The 20,212-nt window shown below is 44.3% G+C and overlaps 1 protein-coding gene across 1 annotated transcript in view; it reads right to left on the bottom strand.

Annotated features, from left to right (window-relative positions):
- HID1 (HID1 domain containing) overlaps nucleotides 1-20,212 on the bottom strand; it is a 226,412-nt gene that overhangs the window by 94,847 nt on the left and 111,353 nt on the right. Inside the window, exons 6-7 of the mRNA XM_078654484.1 lie at nucleotides 16,922-17,041; nucleotides 13,281-13,503 (exon numbers count right to left, since the gene is read on the bottom strand). Coding sequence (XP_078510610.1) covers nucleotides 13,281-13,503; nucleotides 16,922-17,041 — 343 coding nt within the window. The remainder of the gene's footprint in view (nucleotides 1-13,280; nucleotides 13,504-16,921; nucleotides 17,042-20,212) is intronic.

Genomic DNA, 20,212 nt, shown 5'->3' on the forward strand with positions numbered 1-20,212 from the left:
CCAAGAGGGTACAGCCCCCCACTGGTGGGCAGACACCATGGTTGGGGAGAGTAGCACTTGGGGAGGAGATAGAGCCAGTCAGTTTGGAGGGGGACAGACAGAGATGACAGTAGTTTCCCTAGAGGATAGAGAAATGGTGCCTAGTGGCCACATGCATTTCAAAACTTACAAGTATAGGCAGTGCGTCACAATTAATGGGCAACAGGTGGAGGCTATACGTGATACAGGAGCCAGCATCATGACTGTTGATTGTCAGTTGGTGTCAGCAGAACAGATCCTACCAAACACATTCCACAAAGTCATAGTCGCCAACAATCATGAGAGCCATTTACCGGTGGCTCTGGTTCCCTTTGAGTGGCATGGGGGAGGGGGGAGATCTTCAGTTCTCTGAAAGTTGCCTGCCATTCCTGTAGATTGTCTGTTAGTCAACGGCCTTGAGCACACTACCTGGCGGGGGGTAGGGCTCAGGTTTCACTTGGAGATGATGGGATTGCCTGAGTGGGTCTGTATAACCACAGGGTCCATAGCTGCTCAGGTAGGGAGTCAAAGGTATCTGGAGCAGAGAGAGTGTCCCACCTTTGAGGGCTTGAGGCGGCAGGCCTCAGCCCATGCAGCAGGAGAAGCTTCTGGGATCAACTAATCCATTGGGAGAATGATCTCCTCTACAGTGAGCCTAAGGTTCCAGGTACTGGAGCAGCCTGTGTGTTGGTGGAACCTCAGTGCTAACAAACCTTCCTACTAGGTTTGGCTCAAAACATACCCCAGGCAGCACATTTGGGGAAAGACAAGACCTTCGCCAGGCCTGTCTCTCTCATCTATTGGGCCAGAACGAGGACAGACTTGAATACATTCTGCAGGACCTGTTCCACCTGCCAGACCATTGGGAAGTCAGAGAAAAAGGACAAAGCCCCCCTGACCCCCCACACATTGCTGGCATCCCCTTTGCAAGGGAGGGCTCCATCATCAGTCCCTTGGACCCCAGGACAGCCCTATGCAATAGGTTTATCCTGGTCTTAATGGACTATGCCACATGCTATCCTAAGGCATCCCTCTGCGGACAGTGACTGTACCTCTGGTAATCAGATATCTGATAGGGACCTTTACCCATGAGGGGTTCCCCAAAAGGATAGTGTCTGACCGAAGTACTAACTTAATGTCTGCATGCATGAAGCCCACGTGAGACGAGTGTGGTGCAACTTACCAGTTCACCACACCCTATAACCCCCAACCCAATGGTCTAGTTGAAAGATTCAACAAGACCTTGAAGGGCATGATTGTAGGCCTACCTGAGGCCATTAGGTGTTAAGTGGGATGTCCTCTTGCTATGCCTTCTCTTTGCCTACAGGAAGGTGCCACAGAAAGGAGTAGGGTTCAGCCCATTTGAACTCCTCTAGGGGACCTCTGAGCATTGTCAGGGAGGGGTGGGAGAATGCTTCCTGGAAGCCCACCCAGGATGTAGTCAGCTACATGCTGGCCCTCCGGAACCAGATGCACCACCCAGAACAATCTCGAGGCCAGTCAGGGAGTAATGAAACACTGGTATGATCAGAAGGCCACTTTGGTAGAGTTTAAGTTCAACCTGGCCAGAAAGTATGGGTCGTGGAGCCAGTTGGGCACAGAGATCTCCAGAACCACTGGACTGGCTCATACAAAGTCATGGAGCGTGGGGTAGAGGCCACCTACTTGATGGACCTCCAGACCCCTAGAAGCCCCCAAAGGGTGCTCCTTGTCAACAGGCTAAAGCCTCACTTTGAGAGTTCCGAAGAGAGCATGCTTCTAGTGACAGATGAGGGTGTGGAGGACAAGGCTGACCCTCTCATTGACCTCTTCTCTGTGCAGGAACACGATGGGTCAGTGGAGGGTGTCAACCTCTCTGCCACACTGACCCCAGAACAGCAAGGTGACTGTTATCAGTTGCCGGGAAAGTGTGCCTCGCTGTTTATCCTCACCCCTTAACTCACACACCTGTGTGTCCATGATGTTGACACAGGAGACAGTCCCCTGTAAAGAACAACATTTACAGGTTGTCAGACAGGGTGAAAGCCTGCATTAAGGAGGAGGTCTCCAAGATATTGGCCTTAGGATTGATTATGGCATCTAACAATCCATGGTCCAGCCCTGTGGTACTGGTACCAAACGAGGCCCTGCCGGGTGCCAAACCAGATCTCTGGTTCTGCATGAACTATCAAGGTCTCAATTCAGCCACTAGGACTGACCCAGACCCCATCCCCAGAGCTGTTGATCCCACTGACAGGCTAGATGATGACAAATTCCCCAGTACTTTTGATTTCACATCAGGGTCCTGGCAGATCGCCTTGACTGAGGGAGCAAAAGAGAGATCAACATTCTTAACCCCAGAGGGAGATTACCAATTCTGGGTGATGCCCTTTGAATCGAAGAATGCCCCTGCCACCTTCCAACTGTTGGTTAACATGGCCCTGACTGGCAAGGAGGTTTTCTGTCAGACAACATCGCAGTCTACAGTATTAGCTGGAAGGAACACCTGCATCACCTCCATGAGGTGCTTCAAGCCCTGCAACAGGCAGGCCTGACAAGCAAGGCAAGCAAGTGCCAGACTGGGCAGGGTTCAGTGGTGTATCGGGGACACCTGGTAGGTGGAGGTATGGTGCAGCCCTTCCAGGCCAAGATTGAAACCATCATGGCCTGGGAACTACCTACTACCCAAACTGAAGCGAGAGCCTTCCTAGGACTCACTGCCTATTACCACTGATTTGTTCAGGGCTATGGCACCATTGTTACCCCTTAACTGAGTTGACTTCTAGGAACCAGTCCAGATTGGTGATCTGGACCGAGGCTTGTCGGAAAGCCTTTGATTCTCTCAAGGAAGCCGTGTGCACAGCCCCTGTGCTCGGGGCCACAGATTTCTCCAAGGAATTAAATCATGCAGACAGACGCTTTAGAAAATGGCATTCGAACAGTCTTAGCACAACTCAATGAGGAGGGCCTAGACCAACTAGTAGCCTTCATTAGCAGGAGTCTAGAACAGAGGCAGAGTGGCATTGAAAGAGTACCTTTTGCTGTGGTCTGGGCACTGAAATAGCTGCCTTAGGGACTTGTTCCAGATTCAGAAAGACCATAGGCCTCTCAGATGGCTCATGCAGGGGTGAAAAATCTAAACTCTTGAAGTGGTCCATCTCCCTACAGGGAATGGACTTTACAGTGAAGCATCATCCGGGAACAGACCACACCAATGATGATGGTCTGTCCAGATTCTTCTGCCTTAGTAAAGAGAGCTCCAAAGGGGTAGGGTAGCTCTCCCCACTTTCAGCTGGGAGGTGAGGGGGAAGACTTTAGACCTTACAGCTATAGAGTGGTCTTCGCCCAACTTTTTGCCTATCTCCCTCCACTTTTCTGTACTCGCTTTGCTGGCTTTAGGGCTCTGGTCCTTTACCACTGCTAATCAGTGCCAAAGTGCTTGTGCTTTCTACCCTAAATCATGGTAACATTGGCTCATACCCAATTGTCATATTTAATTTACGTATAAGTCCCTAGAAAAGGGCACTACATGTGCCATGGGTGTATAAATTAAATGCAAATAGAGAGCCAGCAACACTGATTGCGCCACCCGCATAAGTAGCCCCTTAACCAAGTCTCCGTCCTGCCATTCCAGGGCCTGTGTGTGCAGCTTGCTGCCACTGCGACTTGGTATTTTAAACTACTTGCCAAGCCTTAAACTCCCCTTTCATTACATATAAGTCACCCCTAAAGAACTCCCTTGGTAACCCAAAGGGCAGGGTACTATGCAAGTAAAAGGTAGGACATCAACGTGCATGTTTTACATGTCATAGTAGTGACAGTCTATTTCGTTTTTCACTGCTGTGAGGCCTACTCCGCTTATAGAATAGCTTTGGAAATTCCCGAATATACTTTTCAGTGGTAATTCCTGATCCCAGAGGAGTATCTTTACCATATTTAGTATGGTTGGCATAGTAATGATAAATCCTCCTTGCTGTTCAAATTGGATTTAACATTACTGTGATAGAAATGCCCCTTTTAGAAAGTGGACATTTTTCTGCTCTTAACTAAGGGCCATATGTATCAAAAAAGGGTTTTGCGATTCTCAAATTGCAATTTTTAGTGAATCACAATTAGAGAATCGCAAACTGCAATGTATGTAGGATTTGCCAAAGATTTTGCCATTTCTACATATTCTGAGAAATGAGTGGGGTGCTCCCCCCTCATCCCCGTACCATGCGAACTCTTACAATTTTGAGTCTGTCTATTGCACTGGCAAGTTGGAGAAGTGAGGGTGGTGCTACATCTCCTCCCTGTACCTTTCTAAGTGTGCCTGTTGCCGCTGGCAAGTCAGAGAAGTGAGCGTGGTGCTAGTCTCTTCCCCGCACTGTCTTGAGCGTGCCTGCCCGCCTTTCCGGCTGCCCCAAAGGAACTGAAAAGAAGGGACGTGCTGAGTCCCGAACCACATTTGTTCTATTTTTTCTACATGTTTAATGGATTACCATAAGGGCTCAAAGAGAGGCTCATTGGTGTCAAGTGCTGACTTTTGACCCTTGCTGTTACAGAAGCATTAACTTGTGATGTCCCGATTGGATTTCTGTAGTCTTGATGTTACCCTGCCCAGATAAAGATTCTTTCTTTTTCTAACCTCGTGTGGAGTCTCGTTTTATGCTGATATACCGTGTTATTGTATGAGATATGTGTAACAGCAAACAAATGATAGACGGAAAGCTGACAATGCAAACATTCTCCCCCAGTCAAACGATCTGGGTTAAATCCATCGTTCTTTTGCCCACTACGCCACTCCAGTTTGGACCCAGCCATATGCAAATCAGTCTTGACCTTGTGCCTCATGGACCTGAAACAAGCATCCTGGGACTGGTTTCAGGGTATGTCATCCTTCTTCAGCCAGATTAGCTTGAATACAGTGGCATAGTGAGCAAGGGGCCCATGTCTGGAAATACCCATCCCACTTAGGGCAAAGAGTGTTACAGCAAACAAATGATGGACGGAATGCTGATAATGCAAATATTCTCCCCCAGCCAAATGATCTAGGTTAAATCCATCGTTCTTTTGCCCACTACGCTACTCCAGTTTGGACCCAGCCATATGCAAATCAGTCTGGACCCTGTGCCCCATGGGAACGGTTCAGACCGGACTGCCAAGCCAGGTCCTACATGGACCGGAAACAAGCATCCTGGGACCGGTTTCAGGGCATGTCACCCTTCTTTAGCCAGGCTAGCTTGAATCCAGTGGCATAGTGAGCAAGAGACCCACGTCTGGGCATGCCCATTCCACTTAGGGCGAAGAGTGTTACAGCAAAGAAATGGACGGAATGTTGACAATGCAAACATCCTCCCCCAGTCAAAGGATCTGGGTTAAATCCATTGTTATTTTGCCCACTACGCCACCCCAGTTTGGACCCATCCATATGCAAATCAGTCTTGACCCTGTGCCCCATGGAAACAGTCCACACCGAACTGCCAGGCCAGGTCCTCCCTGGACCAGAAACAAGCATCCTGGGACCGGTTTCAGGGTATGTCACCCTTCCTCAGCCAGGCAAACTTGAATCCAGTGGCATAGTGAGCAAGGGACCCACGTCTGGGCATACCCATCCCACTTAGGGCGAAGAGTGTTACAGCAAACAAATGATGGACGGAACAAGATATGGCACAAATTCTTTACACATTGACTTCTAATTTAAACCTGCACTCTCTGTGCCAAGCTACCGGGGGTGAGCACAGGATATTTTAGTATTGTGTTTTGACTTACCCTGACTAGGATCGTGGTCCCTACTTGGATAGGGTGCATACCTCTGCCAACTGGAGACCTGGTTTCTAACAGTCACATTATGATATACCTTCAAATAAGGGTACTACTCACAAATGTAATCCTGTAACCTTCTTGGTTTAAATACAGAATGTCCCACACTGCTAATTCATTTGCTTGTAGTGGCACCTTCATTGTCTGGTAGAGAGATACCACCAACCTCCTGCTGATCTTGCTGATTCTGATGACCTGGGTTATTGGGCAGATCAATATCATTCTCTAACCACCACTCACAATCTGTGTCCCACCACCATCCTTCCTCTTTACAGGATTGACCATCATCCCTTTTGTTTACAGACAGAAATGGAAGCTAAATGCCATACCTTCCCATCACTTAATAGTACTGAATTTCAAAAGAGGTTCTGAAAACCTAATCTAGTTCTTCCCAATGTGCCTACTTATTTTTACTCGTACAATATTACCAATGTTTATTTGCACTGTTTTTGCTGTCATGCTTTAAGTCATGATGTGTTTTTATATACAGTTTGTGCCATATCCAATTTAACTGTAACCACTTCAGATGACCAGTCGACCCTCCTTGCTGTTTTCAGCCAACCAACATTATCCTTGGACATTGGAGTTCTCCCCCTCATAAGTTCAAAAGGACTTGAACCTGTACTCTCGCACAAAGTGATCTGTACGCCCACACAGTTTTAAGTGATTCTCTCCTCCACACCAAGCTATTGTTACTAGCCAGTTGGACAAATGCTTTGATCACATGGTTAAATTGTACAACTGCTCCATTTCCAGCTGGGTGATAGACGGAAGTTGCCTTGTACACAATACCATTTCTTTTTAAGTAAGACTTAAAACATTAATTCAGAAGTAAATTGAGGACCATCGTCAAGCAAAATACTCCTGGGTAACCCTTCTCTCAATAAAATTCTATCAAAAATGTGTATAATGCTATTGATGTCAGCTTTTTGCTCCACTTCTACCTACTTCAGGCCACTTGATAAAGCCCTACATTTTCCCAAGGCAAACTGGGAGTAGAAATGGGTTGTAGGGATGGTCTGAGCGTAACTTGGGATTTGTCCGAATTTTAAAGTTGTATACAATCCCTTACTTTCCTTTTTATTTCTCTGTTTTCTCCCGGCCCCCAATACCAGCACTTCACCCTGCTCTTAGTTTTGTCTATTCGTAAATGTCCTTCATGACAAATTTCCAGAACCCTGCTTTTTAATTTCTCAGGATGAACAACTTTACCATTTCTTAAGATCAAGCCTCCTTTAAAGGATAGTTAATTTCTCACTTCCCAAAAAGGAGACAAATCGTTCTGAATCAACTTCTTTTCAGGCCAACCCCTTGAAATCATACTATATGCATTTGCAAGTAACACATCCTGTTTTTGTTCAATCTTTCATTCTTCACTGGAAATGCCATGAAATTCCTCTGAAATGTTCACCGCGCAAAATTCTTCCATCGCATCCTCACTCACTTCACTCAATGGTAATGGCATACGACTCAAAAAATCTGCCACCACATTCTTTACACAAAGAACATACTGTACATTGCTGAGGAGGCTCTCACCAGACCAGTTTGTAAAATGGCCTCCAGGAACCACATGCTTATACACAGTACCAGAAAGTCTCTAGGGAAGATCAATGAACGAAACAGCAAAGAGTGCAAACCACTAGGGTTAATTGGATAACACCAACTCCCTAGCGGATGCTAACCAGGGCATTATCCAGCGGAAGATAGCAATTGGACCTTCACTTGGTGCAACAAAGCCAAGACTTGAGGTAGTAGTTTTCCAAAGAGTTGCAGTGCTGCTTTAATGCCAAAGGACAGCATCTTGTTCTGTGAATGCTGTTACCATAGATTGTGAATCAAAGAGATTTTCGGTGGTCCTTATAGACTAGCACATGTAAACATGTGTCCTAAAGATCCAAAAACATAATCAGTTATTATGCTGATCTTCTGCCAAGACCTGGGACAGGGTCAGCGTCTTGAATTTTCAGAGTAGGAGGATTTAGTATAAATGGTATAAACTCCATATCGAATACAGACATTCCCATTGTGGGCGGCTTCCTCTATGGCTTTTAAAAGAAGTAGTGTCTCTACCTCCATTTGAAGTTTCTCAGACAAAGTCTGAGGCAGAAAGGTCTTTGGTGATGTCAGCTATGGTAGATGTCAAACGTAGCCATGTCAGACTACCTAAAGTACCCAGCATTAGTTGTCTCTCTGGGCCCAGTGATGGTAGTGGGTGGAAAGCTTCCCTGAGGCCCCTGGAACCTCCCTACAGTGGTGTGCGTACCCTGCATTACAGTAGCAGTGACCCTCTGCAACGATTGGAAATTCATTGTCAAAGTAATGTCCTGTGGGAAATGGTTGGCTAACTGCTTCTAAATGTCTCTTCCTGGGCTGCGAGTTTAAAGTTGAAGAACAGAAGTCCTACTGTGTAGTCTTTGCTTTGCAACACTGGAAATCCCTGGTCAAGTGGAAGGCAGACTGGGGTCTGCGCATTATCACCTGGATGGAACACAGCAATCTGCCTAAGACAGTCCCTGTTTTGTACATTTTAATTATTTCAGTTATCACAGTATTGTGTTGAAGAGAACTTGGTTCAAATGGCAACTGAATAGCCTTGTCCTGACCGCCTGTCTAATGTCAAAAGACTTAAATCATATTTGAATCACATGTAGAGACCGATTTCAAGACTGGTACAGAAGCATTTTTAAGGTTTCTGGATAACAGCAGCTTTTGCTCAGCTGCTGTCTTGCCAAGCCTAATCGTAGCTGGGCATCCTCCTGAACATATCTTAGGAGCAAAAGGGAACCTAGATCCAAAATTATGACATTGTTCTAGCACTAAAGATCAGTAAAGCTCTTGTAAGTGCTCACATTGAGACAACACAAAATGAAGAGTAAGAAAGCAACTAGACAAATCACTAGAAGAGGAGATAATATTGATGTGCTGATTAAAAGGGAAATTGCTTTCAGATAACAATTTAACAGTCTAAACACGAATCTAATGTATTCAATGAGAATTATTGATCACAATTTCGGAAGCTTGATTCAGGTGAGGCAGTGGACAAATATGTGTCAAAGGGATGTATGGTAGCTCAATATGATTGTACTGCCACTGGCCAGGCTGAGAAAACATTGGACTATTACATCTTTCTGGGAAGACCAGGTTTGTCCTAACAGGGCGACCTCATTACCAAGACAACCCCCTCACAATTAGGTTGTGGCTAATGGGAGCATTATGGGGGATCTCGATCTGCTACATCTTTCTGTACAGATGATATTCTTTTATATGTTACAGATGTGCAAATGGATCTTACTACTATAGCTCTTCTGAATGATTTTGCTAGCATATCAGGATTACCTGTTAATTAGCCAAATCCTGAATCTTCCCACGCCGATTGAGGTATAGTTTAACTTAGCAAGTACAGTTGGATCCCAGGTTAAAATGGGAACTCATAACACAAATATATAGAGATTAATGTTTATCATTCTGCTGACGATCTCCAAGATGGTCAAATAGGGAGGGCAATCGAGGCGCTTAGAGTGCAAGTCATATACTGTTATTGGCCATGCAGCATTGATTAAAATGGTGGTCCTCGCACGCCTGTTATATTATTTTGCCCATCTTCATTTAATACTCCCTCGCTCATTTTTTAAAAACAATGACAAAAACTGGAAGAATTTATTTGGAAAAAAGGCTGCCGTTGAGTTGCTATCTCAACTTTTAAACGTCTGGTTGAAGCAGAAGGACCTGGACTCTCGGATTTTAAACAATATTACCTTAGGGTGCAATTCAGTGGGTTGCTAGCTGGCTGGCTAGTCATCCCCATCAGTAATAGGCTTCTCTTTGTCAGATCATAACAGCAGCCTTATTAATTAATCAATACAGTAGACAAAATGCCTACAAACCTGTTTCCCTCGGCTACTATGCACAGCTCCGGAGTGCTTTTGGCTCTCAAGAGCGGTTTTCACACATGTGGCTCCTTATGCTCCCACCCTCCTCCTTGGACTGTTGAGTCCAACCAATCAAATCCAATCTACTCACATAGGGTTATGGTCCGTGAAGAGTATATTAACCCTTGCTAATTTATTTACCAATGGGGAAATTATGGCATTTATGACTGAGTTTGATATTTCCCCGAGTCATTTCCTTACTTTTATACAAATAAAAATGTTATGTTTGTGCTGTGTTGTGGTGTGTTTATGTTATTTTTATGTCATGTCAATATGTTATGTTATGTTGATTTAGAGTGCACTATCAGCCAGCAGGGTATGCTGGCGCTGAGCTGGTGTGAATCTAGCGACACCTAGGACCGAGTGGTATTAGTCAAAAAGTCAGGTCTTCAGCTTCTTGCGGAATTCAAGAAGTGAGGAGGAGACTCTTCGCAATTCATTGCAGGCCCATCATTTGAGGCCCTCCACGCATGAAGTAATCCAGATATATTTTGCACTGTTGGTAATGGTGCCAAATTCGTCAGAGGGCTTTATCAGGTACATCTCCAACACTGGAACCAATCCAGGAGTTCCCTGCATATGAAATGAGCAGGAGATCTGCCAGGCACATTACATGATGCTGAATGGCAAAAACATATTACAGTACCCGCACAAAATCTCACGCAACTAGTGTTTTAAATATATTCAGTTTCACACCTTGAATAGAGCATACTTGACCCCACATCGCATTGCTAGGATATATCCCAAAGCAAATTCCGCTTGTCACAAATGTCATACTTCAGATGCAGACCTATTGCATATGCCATGGCCCTGTGGTGCTCTTTCCCGTTATTTCACTGATGTCACAGATATTCTGTTCCGTGCAATGAGCCGGACACTAGATCATTCCTTAGACTCACTGGTGCTGGGTCTCTCTGCCCTACCTGAAATGGGCAGAGCCTCAACTAAATTAATAAATTTAGCATTGTTATTGGGCAAAATGAATATTACAATAAATTGAAAGAGCTCAGCCTCCCCAATGATGGGGACATGTAGTAATGTTTTACTTCCTTGCCTGTTACCCGAAAGTACACACTTACATAGAGAGGTACAAGCTGGTTTGAGAAAGCACATGATTGGGAATGATTTCTGAAAAATTGTAAAACCCTTGACAAAGATGATGCTAGTCCTCCATAAAGTCCCCCCAAGTTAAAATATTTGCACTGGTAATAGAATTCAGTTAAGATTTCTTTTCATGTTTTTCCGCCATTAGGTAAGTCTCAATGTATGAAACTTTTCTGCAGCCTTCCCTGTCTCGGTGCTGAAGTATGAGAGGTGGTATTCCATTATGTACCTTGCTTAAAATGTCATTAATTGTACGAAGTGGTCGGTAAATGGAGGGGGTGGGTACTGCAAATTAAGGTTGACAGTGGGGGCAGTGAAAGAAAAGGAGGTAAAAAATACAGAAACAAATTCAAAATTGTCACGTTTGCTTGGTAACTATATGTCAAGTACAGTTGTCTGAAGTGTGATGTATTCCCAGTGCCTATTATTGTGCTTTCTACTGTGCGTAATGATTGTATGATTGAAGCATGTCAATAAAATGTATTAAAAAAAGAAAAGCATTCTGCAATAAACAATATGTGCAAAGAATATGTTCTACAGTGCTCATCATTTGCAGGTATCAAAGACTTTGCTTCCACACTCACCCTCCCCAAAGCAAATCATAAAACATTGTTTTTCTCTTTTTAAGTAATGCGGGAACAGAAGTACCCCAAAAATAGAATGTGCCCAACTTTAATATGCATACTTAACACTGAACATAATTTGTTTCATTGTCTTTTGTGTATCTACAATAAACTATTGTAGTAAGTTATGGGAACTCTACAATTGGCATTGCTCTTGCCAGACTCTTTCCTGATCCACCAAATCAAGAGCATTTCAGAAACCTACAGGGCACCAAATGTCAGACCAAATCTGCATGACGAGCACATATTGAGTGGTAGTAGGTCTTAATATGGAGTCAGGAAAGAGTAATCAGTGAAGACTGCTTGTACAGAACTTTAAGCCACTCTACAGACGCCTCAAAGCACTGAGAGGGACATAAGTGAGGGACAAAGACAAAATAAAGGAGGGGAGTACAAGGGGAATCAGGGGGAGCCTTGTGAAGTGCATGGTTATTTCCCCTACCCTGATCTTATATAGAAGGGGAAACATTATACCTTGGTCGCCTAGCTGGCAGGTATGGTGAAAGTTATGGGGGACTGGCCGACATCGAAAGGAGGCTGAAGTCAGAGTTATTAACAGAGACCAGGAGAGGAGGGCAAGTTCTTGAGAGGCCGGGGCCATCGATGAGGAAAGGAAGGCATGTGATAGAGTGGATACGACATTTGGTCATGTAGGTTACTGATGTAGCACTTAAACCTGTTGGTAGGCCACTTCCAAGCACTAATTGGAAAAGGAGAAAAGTCAGTATGCAGAAAGAGGAAAAGAGGGGCAGATTCTTTCATGTATATACAGGTAAAGAGTGATGGGCTGAGTTGGCCTAGCCCCTGCCTGAATCTGTGAGTGCAGGGCCTTATATAGATATCTGCAACAGAAGCTCAAACAAATAAACTATCTGAGTGGAAGAGCAGTAAACATTGATTATTCCCTCCCTTTTGTGTTCTCCCCTCTGGCCACAAGTAGTAAAGTCCTACCTAAGTGGCACGAGAGAAAAGTGGACTTGTCACTCAAGCAGTGAGTGATGGAAGACATGAATGTTCACCGGGTGCTGACAGGGTAGCATGGCCCAGGGACCTCACTGGGTCCCGGGCATCAGAGCACATATGGAAAAAACTATCTGGTGCACTTCTGGTACCTCTACATAAAAGTGGGCAGGGGATGAGAGATTTTGACAGGTACTCTGAGGTTTAGCCAGTCTTTCATGTTGCAGTGAGGTGCCAGATGAAGCTCAAGACTGTGCCTGTTTACAATACTGAGCAATAAAGTATTAATGTTGAAAGTGTGGATGTTGGTGAGAGAAAACTACTTTATGGTAAATACAACATTATATTGTTTGACCATACAAACTCAAAGAGTGAGAGCAATGCATGTTATGAAGTACTTATTGTTAGCAACCGCCAAATAATATTTTAATTAAAATATTGTTTAGGATTTCTGCCATTCTGTTTTTTAAATCAATGTTTATGGCCTGTTATCTCAAAGTGTATTTTACACTGTGTAGCAGTAGAACTGTATCACTCCAGGTTTCTGCCACTCAATGTTTATGAACTCAGTGATCAATCCACTAGCTGGATTATGGGCTCAGTCAGCTAAGCAGTCGCCGCTGACCCATGCTATGATCTGTAAGTCACATGTTTGAGTCCTGAAAAGGATGAGTCAGCCTTCAACCTCTTCTGCAGTAAGTAAACTGAGTACCATTAAGTTGGGTAACAGTAGCATCTGTTATGGACAGTGTGTAGGAAGGCCGATGTTGACTGTGTGAAGTAACAGAAGATGTGTGGTCTGGAGTGCTTTATAAGAAATAGGCTATTATTCACATCACAGCTGATATGAGCAGGTGGGACTTACATCTGCATCATCCATGGCAGTGCTGGTGGTTGTGCCGTCCACGGTGGGGCTACTGCTAGCTGCTGAATCGTGGTCCAGGGTGGTGATCAGCACCTGGGCCGCCACCTCCACCAGTGGCTCCCGGTAATCAGAAAAGAGTAGGTGGTTGTAGGGGATCCCATAGCCCACCGGGTCATAGGCACAGACGATGTTCAGAAGAGACGTGAACAGTGGCAAGGCATGTCTGAAACAAAAAGAACATTTGTCAGAGTGCTAGCCATGTACAGTTCAGCCAGGAGGCTGAGGTATGTGTATATGTGTATGGATGTATTCAATTAAATAAGCATGTTGCAAGTTTGAGAAATCCATTTATCCTTGTAGATGTCATTAGATGTATTTACTTCCTATGCTTTAAATAAGGACAATACAACCTGGGTGGAGGATGAAGGCAACCTCCACATTTGAAGTCAAGGCTCCCTAGGCGTATTTAGCAAGCCTTCAAGGTGACTGTATATTAAAGTCACATTTATCAATGTTCCTAGTGACCAGGGGAGTGCACTTATAGGCTCATATGACTAACATGTTAATAGATTATCTTGGCAATGCACTTGTATTGGCACACAAAGGGAAGAGCAGTTCTTAAACAAGGGCATCAAAGACTGACTAACAACTTTCTTTTTTCACAACCTACTTCTGATGCTAATGTCATAGGAAGCGAAATTGGAATACGCTTCTTCAACTTTTCACTTTCATAATTGATCTTGGATTCCGGTAAACTTGTTTAAGGAGTGCTAGCGGAGTGATGGATGACATATTGGTAAGATGAGTCTATTCTGAGGAGGAGATCAGACGTGATTCCACAGGGTAGAGAGCTCTCAATGTGGAATCCTTTAATGCTTTTTAAGTGAGACTGATGCGGATGTAGTTGGAGAATGATGTCTAATTTCACATCCATCAAACTCTACCTTAGGGTTGGGAGAGCTCCCACCTTAGAGCTCATCTAGCTTATTTCAAAGGTATGCATGAATCCACTTGATTTAGTTCCACCTCATCATTCCTTTTCCCCCTTCTAACCTGGAACTTACTGATTTTTCACCGATACATTGTTTACTGCCTTGACGGTCTAATAAACCCAATAAGAGAGCTGGGTATCTTTGACTCGCCTCATAGTTAGTTCCATCAGGAAAGAAAACCTGCTGGATCAAAACCCGCCCTAGCTTAGCTAGACTGCTTGCTGACCTCTGCCCGCCATGCACCATAAGACTCGACAGTATGTCTTTGCAAATAAAATTGACAGAGCACAAAAAGTGACTTTAATGCCCTCAAAATATCACAAGGTTAGTGATTATATTACAATAGGCAGAGCCCCGCAACAAGAGGTAAAGACACAGTCACCAATGAGCTGTACACTCAGTAGTGTAGGTACTCTGTAAATGTGTGTCACGTGGCCGCTGAGGGCATTGTCGACATCTTTAAGTTAGCATTAGCCCGGTAGCCATGATTTTGCTTTTGCACATGTTACTGCAGGTCTTTATTTTTGCAAGACTCTGTTTATGCCTTTCACATGAGAAATCTCTGCTGTGCTTGTTCTCGGCCCATTCCTGGAGTTTAGTCTGTGATGTAGAAATCCGATCTATGTCCTAAGGTATGGGGTCTGCTGACAAAGCCCAGACATCTTCTATTATCTAATAATACTTCTTGCCAAGGGGAGGGAGCATAAGCACTATAGTCCTTTCTCCATAGTCTTTGTATAATGACGTCTCCCTTTATGATATATGGCCTGACTGCAGTGCTAACGATATTGGTGTTAAGCATCCTTATGCTTGTTGTGGCATGTATACTGCATTTTAGAACACGTTAGTTAAAAGAAATGTTTTAAACTATCTTCGTGTTTCTGTCAGATCTTATTGTGGACAAGTACGAGAGAGTGAGCGAAAAGGTGGGTCTTGCTACCACGATTTCTGAGAGATCCGGGAGTGTTGTGTACTGGGGTGTCTAATCATTTGTTTCTCTGTTTGTGAGTAGGAGAACGAGTGAGACACTATAGCTAGTCGGTCCTGGGTTCGTGGGCCCTTAGGCTTCCCACCACCTAAGGTCACGAGGTCCTATTTTCCTGCGCAGAGTTCTGTGTATGTGCAGAATCCCTACAACATATGGAGACAACCCTTAACGACATGCGCCAGCGGTTTTCCCGCTGTACGCGGCGGTTTTTAAAAACCCGCGTTACATGACGAGCAGAGCTCGTCATGAGTGTACGAGAGGCGTAACTCATGACGAGCTCAGCTCGTCATGAGCGTCGAAGGGGTTAACCACACAAAGCAGCTAGCTATATTCGCACATAACCAAAAAGTGGTAAAACATCAGGTAACTGTAAATGTAGCTCCATGCTTACAGCCAGGGATAACAATACAAAGATGAAAACTGGGAAATGTCAGAGCAAGAAAGCCCTTAATATTGTTCAGGAGCTTAAACTAACTGTTTCATAAATATTGTGCAATGTGCAGGTCTCAGGTTTGTATCTAGTCTGCCTAATTTGTTGCATACGGCTGCCCTTTATTTTGTCGCACAGGATACGTAATATTTTTTTTTAAAATAGTAACACACCATTAGAGTCTGTATATTAAAAAGTATAACACATATGACCTCTTTTCACACTCCGGCTCTTGCTCTCTCCCCAAATTATAAACATAAGGATATATTCATGAGCGTCCTAGAAGAATCTATTACTTTCTTATCTAATTTAGGTGAAAATTGTGCAGCAAATTGCATCGTTGAGCACATTATTTCAAAAGTTTATCAGGGGATAGAAACCCCCTTCCCCAAGCCCTCTGTGAGGAAGTAAGGATCACTCGCTGAAATTCAGGTCAGGTACAACAACACACCATTTTTACCAGATGCCACTAATCTGCTGCTGCTGAATTGTACATAGTTTACTCTTCCAATGTATGCTTGCACCCTTTATGTTCATGTTTGTCAGATATGTAATTGGTTAATTTGTTGCTTGAACTAGCAGTACAACTTTCTAAATTGTAAGATAAAAATTTATTAAAGCTCCCCTTCACATACTGATACCATGGATCCACCACCCCCAATCGACCTACTTCCTGGCGGGTTATTAGAGTACTAGTGGAGCAAGTAGGAGGTGTCATTGGTGGCAGCGTGTGGTGCCAGTGGTGGCAGCCTTTATTTACTTTTACAAATTAAGTACCATCCAGAAGCAAGTGTAGGAAGGAACAATGTAATGCTTTCTGTCCAGTCTCAGAGACTGTAGATGGATATGTTTCCCAACTAGTGCAAGATTACGGATGCTCTACAGTGTTGCTGGACAGTGTTTGGGATAGCCAGGAGAGCAGTGTGAGAAAGTGTATCCTTAGGGCATTCTAGGATAACCCAACTGGCCTTAGTCATGGGGAATATATATGTACCGTATATAAATCTCAGGGTGTTGACTTCCACTTTTTATTACAACAGCTGCACCCAGGATTCAACATGATTTGCAGCTTTCTCTTCTTTCACCACTGAAAATGACTCAGAAAGCTACTTTAACCAAAAGATCCTGGAAATTGTAAATTGCCCTGAAGAACCCTGAATGGTGGATCTGTCCCCTGTGTCTTTCAACCAAAGACAAAGTGTGAATATTCACTGTTCAATTTGCTGCTCACCTGTTTTCTGTGGAGCAGAAAAACTGCACCCAGGGATTGGATCCACTGCCACTCTCTGGGGATGGCGCCAGGTACATGGCCTCTGAAAAACAGGTCAGCAAAAGCTTCAGCAACTCCGTCCTGGAGAGAGAGTAAGAATACGATGTAAGACAGTGCAAGGATGTGAGCTCAAGTGGCACCTCATTTGGAAAGGGAACACAAGTTACTCACAGTCCAAGGAGTTCAGGGCTCTACAAGGTAAACATGGCTAAAACAAAAAATATCAGGGCTAGTGGCTTCACAAATATTAAAGGAAAAAGTGTTTCTTTAGCCCAAGAAAAAAAGAGGTTGGAATAATTACGGTAGGAGTTATGTTTCAGAATGCCAGTTAATTACATACTACAAATAAGCAAGCAATACCTCTTCCGCAAGAAATTACCATGCTGCCTTTTCCCTCTCACACTCCAGCAAACTGAGCAGTTTTTGTTTCTCCATAATCTCCGAGCCAATGTCCAATCACATAGATCCACTGACAAACATACAGTCACAAGAGATATACATCAGGCTCACACACATCTGTTTCTTAAATGACATCTACACATTTGCAGAGAAGATTCCAGACAAATAATGTTATATTCAGTTAGGCAAAAATTGAATTTTTCTAAAAGTACTAAGTGAAATCAAGCATTTCCCTGAATGTGCAATACAAAGTCTTACATCCGATATAAGCCTATAGACAAGCTTTCTCATAAACCGAATTGTTCTCTGACTTTATATACATTAACAATTAAGGGCTTACTTGCTGAATTGCAATATCCTTAAAACATACAGTAGCAGGTAGCCAACATATTAAAAAATGCAATGGCATTCAAATAATTGGTTTTTATAAGCGAAGCTGTACATTTTAGATTTATGCAGTGGTACCTACCTCTGAACAAATTAACATTTGGATAATACATTGAGTGGACACATCCAAATGCCTTGAGGAAGTTCTGGGATGAGACTGGACTTCAAATTAATGCACAACAACAGGAATTTACAACTATGGCTCGGCAGCTCATGGACTCGGTGGTTGTTCTGCTCTATGTCAATCTATGAGTCCTGCTCCTGCTTTAGTCAACGCAATGCATGTAGTATGGAGAAGATAAATCTGTGGAGATCCTGTGCACAATCTCTGCACAACTAAGGTGGTGAGTTGCTTGTACTGTATTTTGGTGGACTTTTGATTTGCCACACATGGCAAATCTCGTCACAGTGCTTAGCAGTTGACGTTCATCATTTCTGCTTCTCACAAAATGAGAGCAGAAGTTGTAATCCAAGAGTGATATGTTTTCTTTTCCATCTCCTCTCCTTCTGGAAACTTGAATACTGCTGTACCTGTTTGGGGCCTGTCGCTTTAGTCGTGCTCATCTCCCTTACCTGAAAGAGTGGAGATGGTAGGTGGTGGATGAAGGCCAACCGTGATGACAAAACAAACACTACATGAAGCTTTAGAGATACACTGCAATCAGGGAGGTAATTAGAATTTGATTTGGCAGCCCTAAATATCCGCTGCCTCCATAATGTGTTAGGCCACAACCAAGTCAAAGAAGAAGATGCGGTAGTGTTACCCTGGACGCCAAAATGGCGTTTGATTCGATTTAGGTGCTTCGGCACCTAGGGTTTGGCCAAAAGTTCATGGGATGGATCAGGCTCCTTTACACAGATCACAAATGCCAGGTCAAGGTCAACAACCGCACGTACATAATGTTTCCATTAAAAAGGGGCACTATACAGGGGTGCTACATGTCCCCATTGATTTTCCCGCTGATGCTCGAGCCACTGGCAACATGGGTCAGAGGGGATCAACTATTGAGAGGGTTGAAATGGGCTGAGGGTCAGTAATATAGGATATCCCTATATGCTGATGATATTTTGCTTTATCTCGCATCGCCAACAAAATCAGTGCATGGAATTCTAAACATTTTCACTAATTTTGGTAAATATTCTGGATACTCGATCAACTGGTCCGAGTCAGTGATCTTCGCTATCCAAGGACCAATCCGAAGACTCCCACCAGGATGCGAGGTGGAGGATGGATTCCGATATATCAGAATCTACATAACCCCTGACCCCAATGTTTTTCATATCACAAGCCTGGCAGTACCTCTGGGCAGATTGCAAAATGATGTCAAACAGTGGAGGACTTTGCCCCTCTCCCTATTGGGTTGAGCTGCCCTTTTTAAGATGCTGGCACTCCCCGATTCTTATATATCCTTCAAAATTGTCCAAACAAGGTCCCGGAATCTTACTTTAGGAACATTGAGAGTGAGGTCAGGACTCTGTTGTGGGATGGAAAGGCACCTTGCATCGCTTTACATAAATTAACCAGAGGGTGATACGACAGGGGTATTGCACTCCCAGATATACGCCTATATTACTGGGCTTCATAGCTGGTGGTGGTAAACCACTGTATATATCAATATATGCACTCCTGGTCAATGGGGATATACCGAGTCATCCCCTCTAGAGGACAGGCACCTTTCTGAACCCCAGATAAAAAAGCTAGATCATTAACATACGAAAGTTGTGTTATAACCTACCGGATACACTCCAGACCCCCCCCCCCCCCCCCACCAGAAAAGTGGCAAGACGATGTCGGACCAATCGAGGACGACGATTGGCAAACTGCACTAATGTCCCCAAGGGAGGCAGCCTTCCCTCTCAAACTTCGCCTTATGCAACTAAAAACAATGCATAGAACCTATCTCACTGGGGTTACTCTTACAAAGATAAGGCACAGAGAAGATGCACTGTGTCTCTGCCAGTGTCGCAAAGAAGCTACCTTTTATCATATTATATGGGAATGCCCCCGCTTACGGGCCTTGTGGCAAAGGGCTACACAACACATGCATAGGGCGATAGGCAAAGAGATTAAAGTGACACCACAACTGGGGCTCCTCAACATATGGGATGCAACAGACCTTACAGGGGTGGAACAGCAATGGGTCACTTTGGGCTACACACTGGTGAAATGCACAATAGCGATGCACTGGGGAGCAGCTGAGGTGCCGTCCTCTGGGAGGTTGGGCAAAGGAACTAGATGAATGCATGATTGCAGAAAAAGAAGTATTCAAATCCAGAATGTGTCCCAAGAAGTGGGATAAAAAATGGGGCAAATGGAACACATACCGGGGTGAGTTGTGTACCTCGTCTACTAGTGAGTTGGAGCTGAAAGAGCGACGATGGCAGGGCTGGACTGGGAACCAAAACCGGCCCTGGCAAAGTGCTTGTCGGACCACCGGGTGTAGGGGGTGCAGCCGAGCTTTTTAC

This window comes from Lissotriton helveticus, chromosome 7, assembly GCF_964261635.1.
Source record: "Lissotriton helveticus chromosome 7, aLisHel1.1, whole genome shotgun sequence".
In the NCBI taxonomy this organism is placed as follows: domain Eukaryota; kingdom Metazoa; phylum Chordata; class Amphibia; order Caudata; family Salamandridae; genus Lissotriton; species Lissotriton helveticus.